The sequence below is a fragment of the Caretta caretta genome, chromosome 5 (assembly GCF_965140235.1).
Source record: "Caretta caretta isolate rCarCar2 chromosome 5, rCarCar1.hap1, whole genome shotgun sequence".
Lineage (NCBI taxonomy): Eukaryota > Metazoa > Chordata > Testudines > Cheloniidae > Caretta > Caretta caretta.
Window position 1 is genome coordinate 21,924,807 of NC_134210.1, and position 15,072 is coordinate 21,939,878.

Below are 15,072 nucleotides of genomic sequence, written 5' to 3' on the forward strand. Positions count from 1 at the left end.
TGATCATGCAAAGTGATCCACCTGTATAAATGTTTTTGCTGGAATGGAATTCCACTGGACCCAGAGCAGGTGAATCTCCTTGTAGAAGTGGCATCTAAAATATGCAAAAATATTCTTGACTACCGTATAATAGATATTTAACTTTGAAAGAGGAACCAAACTTACCAGAATGGTAGTTTTTAATCCATACCTGTATTTTGAATTATGAAGAAAAACTGATTCATATAATCAATATTGAAATCCAAGATTTATAAGTATCTGAATTATAAAATGTATAAGATAATAGAGGTAAATGTAAAAGTATTTGATTACAAATCATGCTTCAGTATCTACTTATTTGTGCCATTTACTGATCTGTAGATATGTCATTAAAATATAATCAGTGTTACTCAGCCAGGCAGTAAACAAAGTTAAAAGTAAGTGGTTACTGTAATGGGTAAAACTTAAGTGCCCAGGTCCCATATTCAGAAGTGGCTTGATTTCTCTGGGAGTTAAATGTGTATGCACTTTTGAAAATCTACTAGGCGCCTATCTCCATCTTTAGGTGCCTAAATACCTTTAGAAGTCTGGCTGTTAGGTTTTGTAGTCTCGTTGAAAGTCAATGAAAAGGAGGCACTTTTGAAAATTTTATCCACTATCTGTAGTTACAAACTGGTCTGAATAGTTTGAACTTTCCTTTTATTTTAGGAACTTGCTTAATGCTTATTTTAAACATTTTGGTTGGTGAAATCAGTTACTAATTGATGAAAAATGCATTTGAAGTATCTTACACTGCCTTTTATTCATCTATACTTTTTTGCTTTAAAATGTTTGTCACATACAGTGCCATGCAAACAGCAAAGTAATGCCTGTATTTTTTTACATAAAATTGATTTTTGGTATTTATAAAGAGGCAGTAGAGAAAGGTATCTAAGATGTGAGCTACAATAGCCCTATTTTTGGGAGAGGAAAGTGATAAAACACCATGGCCTTCACAATGAAAGCATATTATGTAATAAGGAGCAGCCAATTTTAAAATAAATTAGTGATTGAGATAGCGATACCCCTTGTTCCTGTAAATTGTATCCCCATTGAAAATGTGTTCAGCTCGTGATACCAAGTGTCATTCATAATATAATATAAAATGATATTTGTGGAGTCTTAATGTTGCTCATTTTCCACAGGGTGCCAAGGACTCTCCTGTGCGCAGAACTGTCAAGGACACCCTTTCCAACCCACAGTCTCCACAGCCATCACCCTATACTTCTCCTAAGCCCCAACACAAAGTGACACAGAGCTTCTTGCCACCTGGCTGGGAGATGAGAATAGCTCCAAATGGCAGGCCTTTCTTCATTGATCATAATACTAAGACGACCACATGGGTAAGATGAATTCTAGCTTATAAAATTTTAACTCTGTTGGTGTTTTCTGGATATTTTTACCTGGTTATTTTTGTCTTCCCTCCTGTATACCCTCCTTGCTGTTGTTCCATGTACTCATAGGCACCGACTCCATGGGTTGCTCCGGGGCTGGAGCACCCATGGGGAAAAATTAGTGGGTGCTCTGTGCCCACCAGCAACCAAGCTTCCCCCCCTGCCACCGCCAAGCACGCCGCGTCCCCGCTGCTCCGCCTACCTCCCAGAGCTTCCCATCGCCAAGCAGCTGTTTGGCAGTGCTTAGGACTTTCCAGGATGGAGTGGGGAGGAGTGGGGACGTGGTGCGCTCGGGGAAGAGGCGAGGCAGGGGCGGAGACTTGGGGGCAGGAAGGAAGCAGGGACTTTGGGGAAGGAGTGGAATGGGGGCTGGGTGAGGGCAGTGCAGGGGTGGGGTCAGGTACCCACCGGGAACAGTGGAAGTCAGCGCCTATGTTATGTCTTGTCTTTAATTAAATTGTAAGTTCATCATGCAGGAACCTTGTCTGCTTAAGAGTTTGTACAGCACTTAGCACAATTGGGCCATGAATGTGACTGCAGCCTGTGGGCACTGCTGTAATACCAAGATTTAACAGTGACGCACCTAACAAATTAACATCCTGAAGTGGCTGTTGTAATACCTATTCCTGCTGTTTGAGGATTTACACATCTTTTTCTAGTACGTCGTTGCCTTTTATATACTGTACTATACACTGTATATTTGACAAACCGGTGGACAAGACCATCATTTTGAACAGATATTTTATTTAGGCGTAAATTTTAAAATCCCGAAAGAGATTTAGAAGACCCCAGAGTTTGAACCTAGAGTGTTGTCTTAGCCCATTCTAAAGCTACTGTCCATCTGCAAAATTTAAGTGAGTTTGGATTTCAAAGGCACACACTCTTCCTAAGTGTTTTGGATCCACTGTTTAGGTTTGAGGCTCTCTCATAATTTTAATAAATTTCATTGTCCCTTTCACTGCTCACATATTAAAATGATTATAATAAATGTTCTTCAGTCATCACGATTCTACTATGTTATCTGCCTTGCATCAGTATTCCGCATTTTTCTTTAATTTTTTATTGTGTACTATGTTAAAAAAGAAAAAATGAGAAGCTAAACTATTTTTTAAAAAGTTAATGGAGAATCAAGGGACTCAACTGCCCTTTTGGTTTTTTTGTTTTTTGTTTTTTGTTTTGCTTTGTGAGAATAATGTTCTTGGCAGTTCTCCATCCTTAATTTATCTGGTTATGTGTATACATTGCCTACTTGGAACTATGCATGATATATACCAAGGGTAGGTAAACTTTTTTGCCTGAGGGCCACATTGGGGTTGCAAAACTGTGTGGAGGGCTGGGTAGGGAAGGCTGTGCCTCTCCAAACAGCCTGGCCCCCACCCCCTTTCCGCCCCCTCCCACTGACTGCCCCCCTCAGAACCCCAGACCCATCCAATCCACCCTGCTCCTTGTCCCCTGACTGCCCCCTTCCCGCCCCTAACTGCCCTCCCTGGGACTCCACCCCCTAACCAACCCCATCCTGCTCCCTGTCCCCTGACTGCCCCGCCCCCTATCCACACCCCCGCCCCCTGACAGGCCCCCTGGGGCTCCCATGCCTATCCAATCTCCCCTGTTCCCCATCCCCTGACTACCCCCTCAGAACCTCCGCTCCATCCAACTACTCCCTGTCCCCTGACTGCGTCTCCCCCCAGCCTCCACCCCATCCAACCGTCCCCTGCTTCATGTCCCCTGACTGCCCCCCGAGACACTCTGCCCCTTATCCAAACCATTCCGCCTGCTCCCCACCCCCTTACCATGCCGCTCACAGCAGCAGGAGCTTGCAGCCCCACTGCCCAGCCGGAGCCAGCCACGCCACCACGCTGCCCAGCAGGAGCAGCAAGCCAGAGCGCTGGCGGCTCCAGCTGGGCAGTAAGGCTGCAAGCTCCTGCTGCTGTGAGCGGCATGGTAAGGGGGTGGGGAGCAGGCGGAATGGTGGGGGAAGGGGGAACAGCAGGGGAGGGGTTGGGGGCTAGCCTCCCCAGCCGGGAGCTCAAGAGCCGGGCAGGACAGTCCCACAGGCCAGATGTGGCCCACGGGCTGTACTTTGCCCACCTCTGATATATACTGTCTGCTGCAGAATTTAGGCATCCTTAAGGACATGGTATCAGCCTGGAATTTTAACTTTGAATTTCCTTGCCTAATTCTGTTAGCTGGATCCTTGATTTTACTTCAGTGTCGGTCTTTGTGGTTCATTGTAAATTTTGTTCTCAGAATAATGTTTTCTTTACCCTACAATGACTTTGTGAGTTTTGGATTGGGAGTTAGCTGGCTCCTTTGTAGCCACGTTTCTTAGACTGATGTTTGTTGCTGTCGGAACACATCATTGTCGCTCTCGACTCTAGAAGCACATTGGATTATACAGTCACCCATTTTTATTATAGTGTTATTGTTCAAAATACTTACACTTAATGGTCTATTTCATTTTCATACTTACAACTTGACCATAAAAATTTACTTGACTCATAGTTTTGTATGTACTGACTCAGCTGGGACACACATATTTTTCCCCTTTAAAAACACTCACTATTTGAATTACATAAAACAGATTTGAGAGACCTGTGTTTGTGCGCGTAGAAGTCAAAATCAGTTTAATCTTAAACAATAGAAATTTAGGAATATGTTTGTATCTATATATTAATATCTGGGAGAGATTTTCAAAGGTACGAATGACAGGTGCCCAGTTCCCATTCATTTTCAATGGGATTTGGGCACCTAACTCCATTTGTGCTTTTAAAAATTCCTCCACAATCATTATAGAACTGTAATCTCAGATCCAGGAACTGTCTGAACATTGTCCTGAGCTCTCATTAGCGCTTACACCGAATTCACCAAAGTGCTTAAGGGTGTTTTTAATTCCCATTGACTTTGGTAAGACTTAAGCACAGATTAAAATTAGTCTCTTAATTAAGTGCTTTGCTGAATAAGAATATGATTGATATTCACATGGTTAAGTGCTTTTCTGAATCATAGCCTAATAAATAACAATAATAATAATGTCTAATATCTTATTGTTTTGAGAAATACATAAATGGCTGAGATATCATATTGAGGTTTAAAAATAGTTCTAATATGATGCCTGATGTTGAATAGGAAGGTACTTTTAAAAAATTATACCAGTTCTCCATATGTCAGAGTGATTACTGTGGGTATGTCTACATTGCAAAAAAACCAAAACAAAAACAAAACCCATAAACCTGTGGCAGCAAGTCTCAGACCCCGGTCAACTGACTCAGGCTCAAGTTATTAGGCAAAACTAGCAGTGTGGATGTTCCCACTCAGGCTGAGAGACCCACACCTCTCACTAGGTTTCAGAGTCTGAACGCCAGCCTCAGCGGGAACATCCACACTACTACTGTTAGTGCTGTAGCATGATCCCAAGTCAGTTGACCTGAGCTTTGGGACTCGGTGCCACAGAGTTTTTGCCGTGTAGGCATACCCTGAGTTAACTATCTCTGTTTATAAATATTGTCTAATTATCGGTTGGTCTATAATGTCTTTAGAGGTTCAGTAAATTAATTTTAAATTTAACAATTATGTATTTACAAAATAAATTAGCACATTGTCAATTTATTTTGGCAATCATTTCTTTTTAAATAATTTTCCTTTCTAATGGAATTTAACATTCAAAGAAAACTCAGGTAAGACTCAGTATGAATTAAGAGTCCAAACCATCAGTTTGGATTTTTAGCCTTAGATCTGAATTTGCTAACTTTTGTCGTTTTCATAGAATCATAGAATATCAGGGTTGGAAGGGACCTCAGGAGGTCATCTAGTCAACCCCCTACTCAAAGCAGGACCAATCCCCTGCTTTAATTAGTTACAGTATATGTCACTGACAAAGAGTCTATGTGATTTAATTCTAACACTTGTACGGTTTCACTGTGACTTCAAATCCTCATATTGAATTTGGAACTCTAGAAATAGAGGGTGAATGTGTAAAAATTGAATGGATTAGCATATGGAGCCACTGTGCCTTGTCAATCCAAGCTATGACTTTAGTAATTTGAGCTAGCTTAGTAATGAAATACTCGAGCTTTTCCACATCATCACTGCAATGTAATTGCTGCTGGTTGGATTTAGTTTTAAATACCGTGCACTTTTATTTGTTATATGTCATGCTGGTGCCAAGTAATCTCTATCTACATTAGAAGCCTCTAATGATGGTTCTTAGTTTAAGTGCTGCAGTATTTGGGTAAGCCCAAATATTTTTGTATCTTTGTTTTCCATGGGTTTTTGTTTTATTTAGATTGCTTGTGGTATTTTATTTGTACTGTTTGGATCCGGGCAGCCATTAATTTAATGTTTATACAGTGATATGAACATAAGAAGCTCTTCTTCCTCTTCCTCGTTTTTTCCAAAATAAGTGAGAGATATGGCCTTCTCCTGCCTGATCGGTTAGTTTTTCTCTCTAAATTTATAAAAAAACAGAAAGGTGCATATTTTGCTCTAAACCCTCCATTAGTTATTTAAATTAGAATTGATTATAGACAGAGAGAATCTAGCAGTCGTCCCACGTGATGCAACAATCACTAAATAAACCATACAGTGCAGAAAACAGAAATACTCCACTATTCCTGAACATCAGCTGCCAAGCAGTATCCCCCTCCCTAAAAGCTTGTGTAAAAGCCTGTCTTTTTGTCTCCTGAAGGTCAATAGATTCAGTCAGTCTCAAACAATGCAGAGGGTACATTCCAAAGGATAAGGGCCTTCTTGGAGAATGCCCTGCTCCCAGAAGACTTCCTACACATCCAGAAAATGAAATATCCAGGGAGGAAAAGATCCTGCATCATCATGGCTCCCTTTGCCATTATAAATGCCATTGGAAAAACACAAACCTGAATACAATATTTGAAACCCACACAAATATTAGAAACTATTAATCTTAACATGGCCAAACTGCTTTCTCGGCTTGTTGATAATTGGTGAGCATTCCTGGACCTGGTTAGCTGTGATGTAAAGTAATGACTATTTTAAAAAAGAAATTCTGTACCAGGAACCACAAGTTAGTGTGTTTACAAATTCAGTAAATAGGGACCTGTGATACTATTGTGGTCTGCATCTGGAATAAAGAATTGAAGCTGGTTTCATCATGAAGTGGCAAATGGTGAAGTTAAGGTTGTATTTTGCCTGGGGAAAGAAGGCACTATAGAAAGATATATTTTTCCTTCTCTTTCCTGCTTTTTAAATAATGCAGAACTGAACAGCTATTATCCTGTTAGCAACTGTAACAAAAAATACTACGATGAGGAAAAAAATGAGATGAAAAGAAAATACACACCCATACCTGGCCTTTGACATGACTTGCAAATATGTACCAATTCAAAAATAGTATGAAAAATTCTAGGCCAAAATTGTCACCTCCTTCTACCAGAAAATGTTCTGGTGCCATAGTAATGAGTACAGTGTAAAAGCTGAGACGCACACAGTTTTCTTAGTTTTGAGTTGGCCAAGTGCAAAACTTTTAAAAAGGAATGTACCATAGGGCTAACCATCTCTTGCCTTCATAATAGTCTAAAAAAAACCCCTTCTTCCATTTTTATATGAGTATGTGCATTATATGGACTTTGACTTGCTTTCATAAGGAAGTTTCCCATGGTAACTTTCTGTCCAGATTTTTAGTGCAGCAAGGGAGATGACAGTGTGCATAACCCTAGGAGAAAAGAAAGATGCCGGCATGCTATGTAGCAACCTGACAAAATCAAGAATGGACAACAATGACAAATGGACACAAGGTGTAGAATCCCAAACACATTGTGAATCCCAGTCTGATTTATTGTATGTAACTCTCATAGCTGCCTGAAGGTTTGCACTTTGACAGTGCTTGTGTGGCAATTTGTTATGCTATACGAGTATTATTGGATTGAATATTGACTTACTAATGGTGACAAAGCATTCATATAAAGTATTACCATACAATGTATAATATCTCTTAATCCATTTAAAGCAATTAAGTGCCTCATTTTATTACATGGAATACTAGCTCTGCAGTTTGGTTTGACTGTCTTTTATAAGCTGATAGAAATATCTAATAATAGAGAATTTCCACACAGCTATTGTTACCTGTTTTGAGTCCTGAAAACTAATAAATAGTGAACTGGCTCTGATCTAACGCACCATATTATATCTGTAAATAAGAAGCATCTTTGTGGTTTAAATTGTTATGGATTTACAGTGCTGTATTTATGTTACAGGAAGATCCACGGCTGAAATTTCCAGTGCATTTGAGATCAAAAGCTTCTTTGAACCCTAATGATTTGGGCCCTCTTCCTGTGAGTATCAATTTGACATATTTTACTATATGCATAAAGACCTCTTTTGAGAATGAATGTATACTACTTTCTGCATATACTGTATGTGAATCTGTGTATTGTGTGTATATAACATTGTGATCTGAGTAATGTGACAGGAATACACTTTCCAGAGCCTGCTAATAACATTTTTGGAGTGGTCAACCACTTATTAGCTTAGCTGAAAGTTCAAGGAATGCAGAAGCTTTCTCCATGTCTTTATCATTGGCTGTGTGACACTGGATGGTTGAAAGTTGTTGCTGTGAAAACTAAAACAGTATACAAGCTTGAATCAGTGGGGTCTAAGGAAGGGCACATCCTATAATCAAAGAACATTTATGAATTAATTATGTCAGTTAGCTTGCAGATCTCTTTGCCTGTGTTGTTTTATTGGCATTCACAAATCTAACTTAATATTTTGTTCTGTCTTGGAGAAGGAGTAGGTGGTGTGCAGTATGGTTTAATTTAGATTTTGAATGACACTTCTACATTCCACATAGAAAACCACCACTGTGATGCAAATGTTACTTGGGATTATATTAGTAACCGAAGTACACTGTTGCTTTGCTTCATAATCAAAGTAAATTATAGAGACTTTCTATCTTGATCAAAAGCTTTGCTCTTAAAGGCAGAAAGTAATATCTGAACATTTTGGATTTCTTCGTGTGCTTCTGATTCAGTGCCTGATGTCAGTAGTGCTCATTGGTCTTGTCGACACTCTGAGGAAGATACTAGCAACACTGGAAACATTAGCGGAGGCAGGCCCCTGGTTTCCACCAACACTCTCAGCATCTAATCCAGCTGGGAAGAAGTCTAACTGGCCCTGTCTTGACTACCAAAAAGATGTTTTTGAAATCAATTTAGGGAATTCATTCGTTACCTTGACTTGAAATACCAATTAGCACCTAGTGTAGGCCCAGTTTAACACCTTTCAATAATTTGTTAGCTGGTTACAACACAAGACTAAAGCAGTTTTAAAAGAAAAATAGGTGTGCAGGAGGCTGTTTTATTGGCATTTTTCTCATGTAAATTGGGTGTGCAGTTATGTCCGGGGGGGGGGGGGGCTTGTTTACATGCAGAGTTGCACTCATTTAACTAAGGTGTGATTTTTATATTGATTCAGTTTAAACTGAGCAAAATGCTGTCTGGACATTCTTAAGTCAATATATATCATTTAAATCTGCTTATATCATTTAGTGCAAGTTGATCAGAAACAGGTTTAAGGTAAACTGGAACAAGCCATTTTTAAATCAAACGAGTGTGTGTTTGCATAGGTTTTTGCACGAGTTTAACTAAACCTGTTTAAAAGCAGATTGAAATTAAAATAGTTTAATCTTTTTGTTGTAAACAAGGCTGAAGATGATGTAGAAGGTACATCATGGAGTAGGAGTAGGTTTAGGGGTAGTACATGGAGTAGGTGGTGGTTTTGAATGGTGCTTGGTGTACTAAAAGTCTTCTGCTTCCATTGGTGAGAGGATAGGAACATAAGGATTGTCATAGCGGATCAGACACATGGACCTTCTAGTCCAGGGTCCTGTTTCTGATATTGGCCAGCACGTTATGATTTAAAGAGGGGTTCAAGAAACACGACATAAAGTAGCTATTGGGGTAATCCACCCCTTATGAAGATCTCCTCCTGTCCTTTATATTTACCGATTTGCCTTAAACCCTGAAGCAGCAGATTTCACATCTCTTCCAAAACTTTTTAGTATTTACTGTTATAACTCTGGGCACTCTTGCTATCCATATAAACATCCAATCCCTCTTTGAATCTTGCTAACTTCTTGGCCTTTGATGTTAGCCTTCTGTGATTGTTCTGTGTCTTCTAACTTATTTTAAAAAAAGAACTAGCTTAAGTAAATGTAGGTGATGTATTTCTCTGTGCCGTGTGCAGTAATACAGTAATATTATTTTAAATAACATTCTTTTTTTTTTTATAATTCCAGCCTGGTTGGGAGGAAAGAATCCATTTGGATGGAAGAACATTTTATATAGATCATAGTAAGTAAGCACCTAGGTACTACTGCAGGTAGACAAAGGGAGTTAATAAATATTGAAGTGAAAGCTTTATAATTTTACTCTTCATTTAGGAAGCCAGGTGTTGATATGTGGAGACATTGATACCAGAGACTTAGTGCCCTCATACGGTACTGTATATTCACCAAAAGCTTGCTTTTAATTGGCTCATCAAGCTTTGTCCCTCTCTGATCTTGTGAAGCATTAACATTTCTTCTTTGTGGTTTTCTTTGTTTTTGCTGATATTTTGGATTCTTTGTTGTTGTTGATGATCCCATGGCTTATTTGCACTTATTTAATAAATTAAAATACACACTAGGAATAGAAAATAAGATGAGAAAAGATGATGTATCCACAAGTCCATATGTAGGCAGTGGAAGAAATAACACTGATAAGTAATTTTCCCTCCCACTTCCTTAAAAAGGTCTTGTGGCAATGCCAATTCTGACCTTATTTTCTATTTGTAGCATGTTTTATTGCACCCACCCCGTTAATATCTATCCAATTCTGTTATTGAAGTTCCAGTGTAAGTGATGTTTCATTGTAGACTTGTCTTAATACAGCATCTCGGAACAAGTGTGTGGATTTTTGTTGCTTGAATATAAGTGGCAGTCTAATAGAAGATTTTTTACCTTTCAGCCGGGTTTATTTGAAAGGGGTTCCTATTAATGGGGATAATCCTCACATAAAAATATAGAGACAATGAAATATCCTTAGAAAAATTGGAAGTGGGGAGGATAGCTGCACAAAACCTGTAAAAATTAAAATCTTAAACCATTCTACCGGTTTGACAGTATTAGGTTTTTACTTTATTTTAGTGTCAGTAGTATTAACTGCTATGCTTATTCTCTATATTTAAAAAAAACTGTCTGTAAAACAGATTGCGATTTTTTTTAATTGCATGCTTAGCTTTTAAGAGGTACCCTGCTTTGAAATAAGGAATTGAACTAATAAATTCTTTGCAGAGAACAAGATTAACCTGTTCCAAATATTACTATGGAATTCTTAGTGCTCTTTGCACTTTTATTAATTATTTTAATTAGCCAACAAATGTATGGAATCTTAGAGTTAAGGTTAGCAATTTATCCTGAACTCCTGTTATCAAGGGGTCCAAGAAAAGAAAAGAGCTTGATTTAAGACAGTGTCACATTTACACTTGCTGTAATTCCCTGTCTTTCAATAGTTTAATTAGCCAGACCCTTCAAGTTATTTGAGCATACGTTTGTCTCTAAATATAAAGGAAAATTTTAATGTATACATTAGTCAGATTTCTAGTGAATTTTTAGTGATTATTAAACATTTTACATTTTTTTATTTGAAATTTCTCCCTCAATTCCCTCTCCTGAAATGCAGGGGTTTTTTGGCTTTGCAGATGGCAAACTGCAAAAAGCAGTTTTTTCCTGGTGATACTTGTTTCCAGAAAACACCCATGTTCTCACATTGTTACATCACTGTGGTTACCAGTGGACAAGCAGCAGGGGTGAAATCAATGGTATCACAATGGACTTGTTCCAGTTTCTTTGCGATAACCTCATGCTCAATATTAAGCAAAAGACTATGCAGAATGTTCAGTGACTTGGCTTGCCCAATATTAATAATAGTGTCTGTCTTCACAGTATTCCTAAGGAATATAATGACATGATATTCATGCAGTACACAATTGCAGTAATGTAAGGATATGGTTGTAATATTCCTGTTTCATATATATTAATAAAATAATAAATGTATAAGTCCCAATTACAAGTTTATGAAATAGTATGTACAATGTACCCCATTAACTAGCCACTGAACTGATCATCAGCATCTCTTATATTCACAGTCCTCTGTCAGTTAAAGTGGCTAGTTATTAAAGAACTATAACGGGTTATACTGGCCTTTTATAGGGTTGCCAACTCTGACTGAGGCTATTCCAAGAGATTTCCCCCCCCCCCCAACATGATGTAATGTCCTTTTCTTAAAATAGCCTATTAAAATCTCCTGGATTGCTTTCAATAGTCAGTGGGAGATGGACGCTGATTCTGGGAGACTCCAGGCCAATCCTGGAGGGTTGGCAACCGTAGTCTTTAGAGAAGAGGGGGCCAGAAGACCCCATTCAGAGAGTTGGAATGAACAATGGCCCAGGAAATGGTAGTGGAGGAAAGGAGGCACTCCTGAGGAATTGGGAGTTGGATGGGTGGAAAACCCAGAATCAACACTTTCAGGGCCTGAGATCAGGAGCCCTCCAGGGTGGGACAAGGCTCCCCTCTCTTTCAGCCAATCAGGAGCCATCTCTCTGAAGGACAACAGAGGGAGGCTGCTGCAAAGGGATATCTGGCCATGAGAGTCAGATCAGTAAGCAGCAGCCCTGCTACAAGTACCAATCATTCTAAAACATTTCTGTGTAAAAGATTGTGATTATTTAAATTAATGGTACACCATCAACTTGAAATCCAGCCAACGCTATTAAAGGGCTAATAGATTCAGCTACTATTCGTGTCCTGGTTCCCCCCACAATTTTTGTGATTCTCCAGCTCTATAGTCCTATTTTCTTAATGTTTTTCTCTCCCCTATTACAGTGCAAAAGGCTTGTGCAAACAAACAGCAGAGAAACTGACTCTTGGGGAACAACAAGACTGAGTGCTATCAAATGCACAGCATAAACTAATAAAGAAAAATTGACTTTCAGTTGTAGGAATCCTGAATGTCACTTGTGGAAATAGTAGATTAAAAAAAATCAAACAGAAATTTCACATTTCAGAAGTGATTATTAATTTTAAAACATTCCTTTTAATAATGATACATAAATATTTTAATTTCCAAGCCCTCCAAGGGGAAGTGCATTGGTCATAAGATACAGAGCTTTTCTTTCCCTAAAACTGGTTCAAGTTCAGCTGGGTCAGTATTATGACCAAATGTCATTTTCCATCTGAAAGCTGTTCGGTTGCCTGTGTGAAATGACTTAGTTGTCTCTGTCCACCTACACTCGCTATATCTGCCCAGGCTGTGTGGAAGACATTGGTCTCCAGCGCCTTCCATAAGCATTCCATTATACACTTAAGATGCATAAAGAGAAATACAGAAACAGTATTTTAATATTAAATAATTATTAACAAATAAGAAAATTGCCACAGTTTTCACCCTTTTTTATTCTCTCAACACTTTCTTCAGAAACGTTGTTTTAAACGTCAGCTTTCACAATCCGATCTATTTTTTGGCCATTTTAAAATTAAATCAATATTAAAAACCAACAGATCTTTCAGGCAAGAAATTTGGGGACTTAAAAAAATGTGTGTGGGGGGGGCTTGATCACAGTTGTTACCGTACAAATTATAAAGCATAGCAGTACACATAATACAAGGATTGTTATTCCACAACTAGGGCAGCAAATTGATGACTTAGACTTTGCCATTGCAGATGGTAATCTACTTGGTTTTTGGAGCATTGTCTTACTGTTGTGATACCATCATTCCATTGTGGTTCTACTGTGTTTAGATTTTTATCTGGAATATGCTGTGTGCAGGCAGGGAGAATATCACTATAATACCGTATAACCATTACCCTACCAATGCTCTAAAAATCTGCAAATGCAAACACATTGTGTTGCTATTGTATCATTGGCAGGAGCCATTTTGGTCAAAATTGAACATGCTTCCCTTGTGCCACAACTTCATAAGGGAAGGCAAAAATGTGCACTCTTAACCTGTTTGTAAAATCAGTAGCTAGGGTCTATGTGTCTTTCTGGAATGGAGGGAATTTCTTCCCAGTTCTATTTCAGGTTCTATTTTAAAATTGTTGTTTCTTTCTTCTTCTAAATTTATAAAAAATAATTTGATCATATCATAGTGTGAGCTCTTGTCAATTTTTTTTTCATTTTAATTGGATAAAGAGATGCATTTTAATTGCATAAAGAGATGCATGTAGTTGAAAGTTGCACAAGAACACACAAAAAGTTTGAATTTAGTAAACTTAATCTGGCATTTGAAGGGGTTCTTTGCTTGTCTTTACCTTTTGTGCTCAAGACCTTTGTTTGCCTAATCTGAGTTAAGTGCATTTCAAACTCAAGTTATAAATCCCTGAAGAAAAGGGGTTTATAATTTAAATATTGACACTATAGATCTTTAACAGCAGTGTGAGTATACTGGATTATACGGTAGTTTTGCATTTTTGAATGAGTGTTCCCAACTAAACAGTGTGATGGGGTTTTAATGGATGGGGTGTACGCAGTTCTTTCCTAACCTTGAAGTACTAAGTTATGGATGTTGCAGGGAGGTGGGATGCAAGTGACATTTTTTAAAAGGATGATTTTATGGGGTGGTAGAAGAGAACTAATGGTATGATTTCTTTTGTTAACTTACAGATAGTAAAATTACTCAGTGGGAAGACCCCAGATTGCAGAACCCTGCTATTACTGGTCCTGTAAGTATTATGTATGCTAATGGTTTTGAATGCCATATATTAAATGCTATGGCTGAAACTCTCTCCTGTGCCAAGATCCACTTGATGCAGGGCAGTAGGGACTGTCATGTAGCTGCTTACAGCTGATTTTCTAGGTCAATCTGTGCTGCTGCAGCACAAGTTAGAACAGCTCTATGGTTGCTCTAACTTGCTGGCAGCAGTCCCAAGCAACAGGACGCCAGTTGGGGATTGACAGAGCACACTGCACCCCAGTCCTGCCCACTGTTCCAGGGCCAGACAAGGTATGGTATAGATCGGGGTAGGCAACCTATGGCATGCGTGCCAAAGGTGGCACGCGAGCTGATTTTCAGTGGCACTCACACTGCCCAGGTCCTGGCGTCCGGGGGGGTCTCTGCATTTTAATTTAATTGTAAGTCTCTTAAACATTTTAAAAACCTTATTTACTTTACATACAACAATAGTTTAAAGAAAAGGAGTACTTGTGGCACCTTAGAGACTAACCAATTTATTTGAGCATGAGCTTTCGTGAGCTACAGCTCACAGTGAGCTGTAGCTCACGAAAGCTCATGCTCAAATAAATTGGTTAGTCTCTAAGGTGCCACAAGTACTCCTTTTCTTTTTGCGAATACAAACTAACACGGCTGTTCCTCTGAAACCTAACAATAGTTTAGTTATATATTATAGACTTATAGAAAGAGACCTTCTAAAAACGTGAAAATGTATTACTGGCACGCAAAACCTTAAATTAGCGTGAATAAATGAACACTCTGCACACACTTCTGAAAGGTTGCCCACCCCTGGTATAGATAGAGGCAATCTCTGTGTCTTCTGAGACCTCCCCATGTCAGATGGCCAGATTTGGAAGCTTGCCAGCCCTCTAATTTCCTTCCTTTCTTCCACCAGTTATCATATAATGGAATTTCTTC

At 38.9% G+C, this 15,072-nt stretch overlaps 1 protein-coding gene across 11 annotated transcripts in view; it reads left to right on the top strand.

The window, feature by feature from the left end:
- NEDD4L (NEDD4 like E3 ubiquitin protein ligase) overlaps positions 1-15,072 on the top strand; it is a 367,521-nt gene that overhangs the window by 306,975 nt on the left and 45,474 nt on the right. For 7 of the 11 annotated variants that reach the window (XM_048849463.2, XM_048849467.2, XM_048849458.2 and 4 more), the window contains 5 exons: positions 1,164-1,361; positions 7,640-7,717; positions 9,682-9,736; positions 9,826-9,882; positions 14,088-14,146. In XM_048849463.2, coding sequence (XP_048705420.1) covers positions 1,164-1,361; positions 7,640-7,717; positions 9,682-9,736; positions 9,826-9,882; positions 14,088-14,146 — 447 coding nt within the window. The remainder of the gene's footprint in view (positions 1-1,163; positions 1,362-7,639; positions 7,718-9,681; positions 9,737-9,825; positions 9,883-14,087; positions 14,147-15,072) is intronic. The other 4 variants (XM_048849464.2, XM_048849465.2, XM_048849459.2 and 1 more) reach the window with 1 other exon arrangement.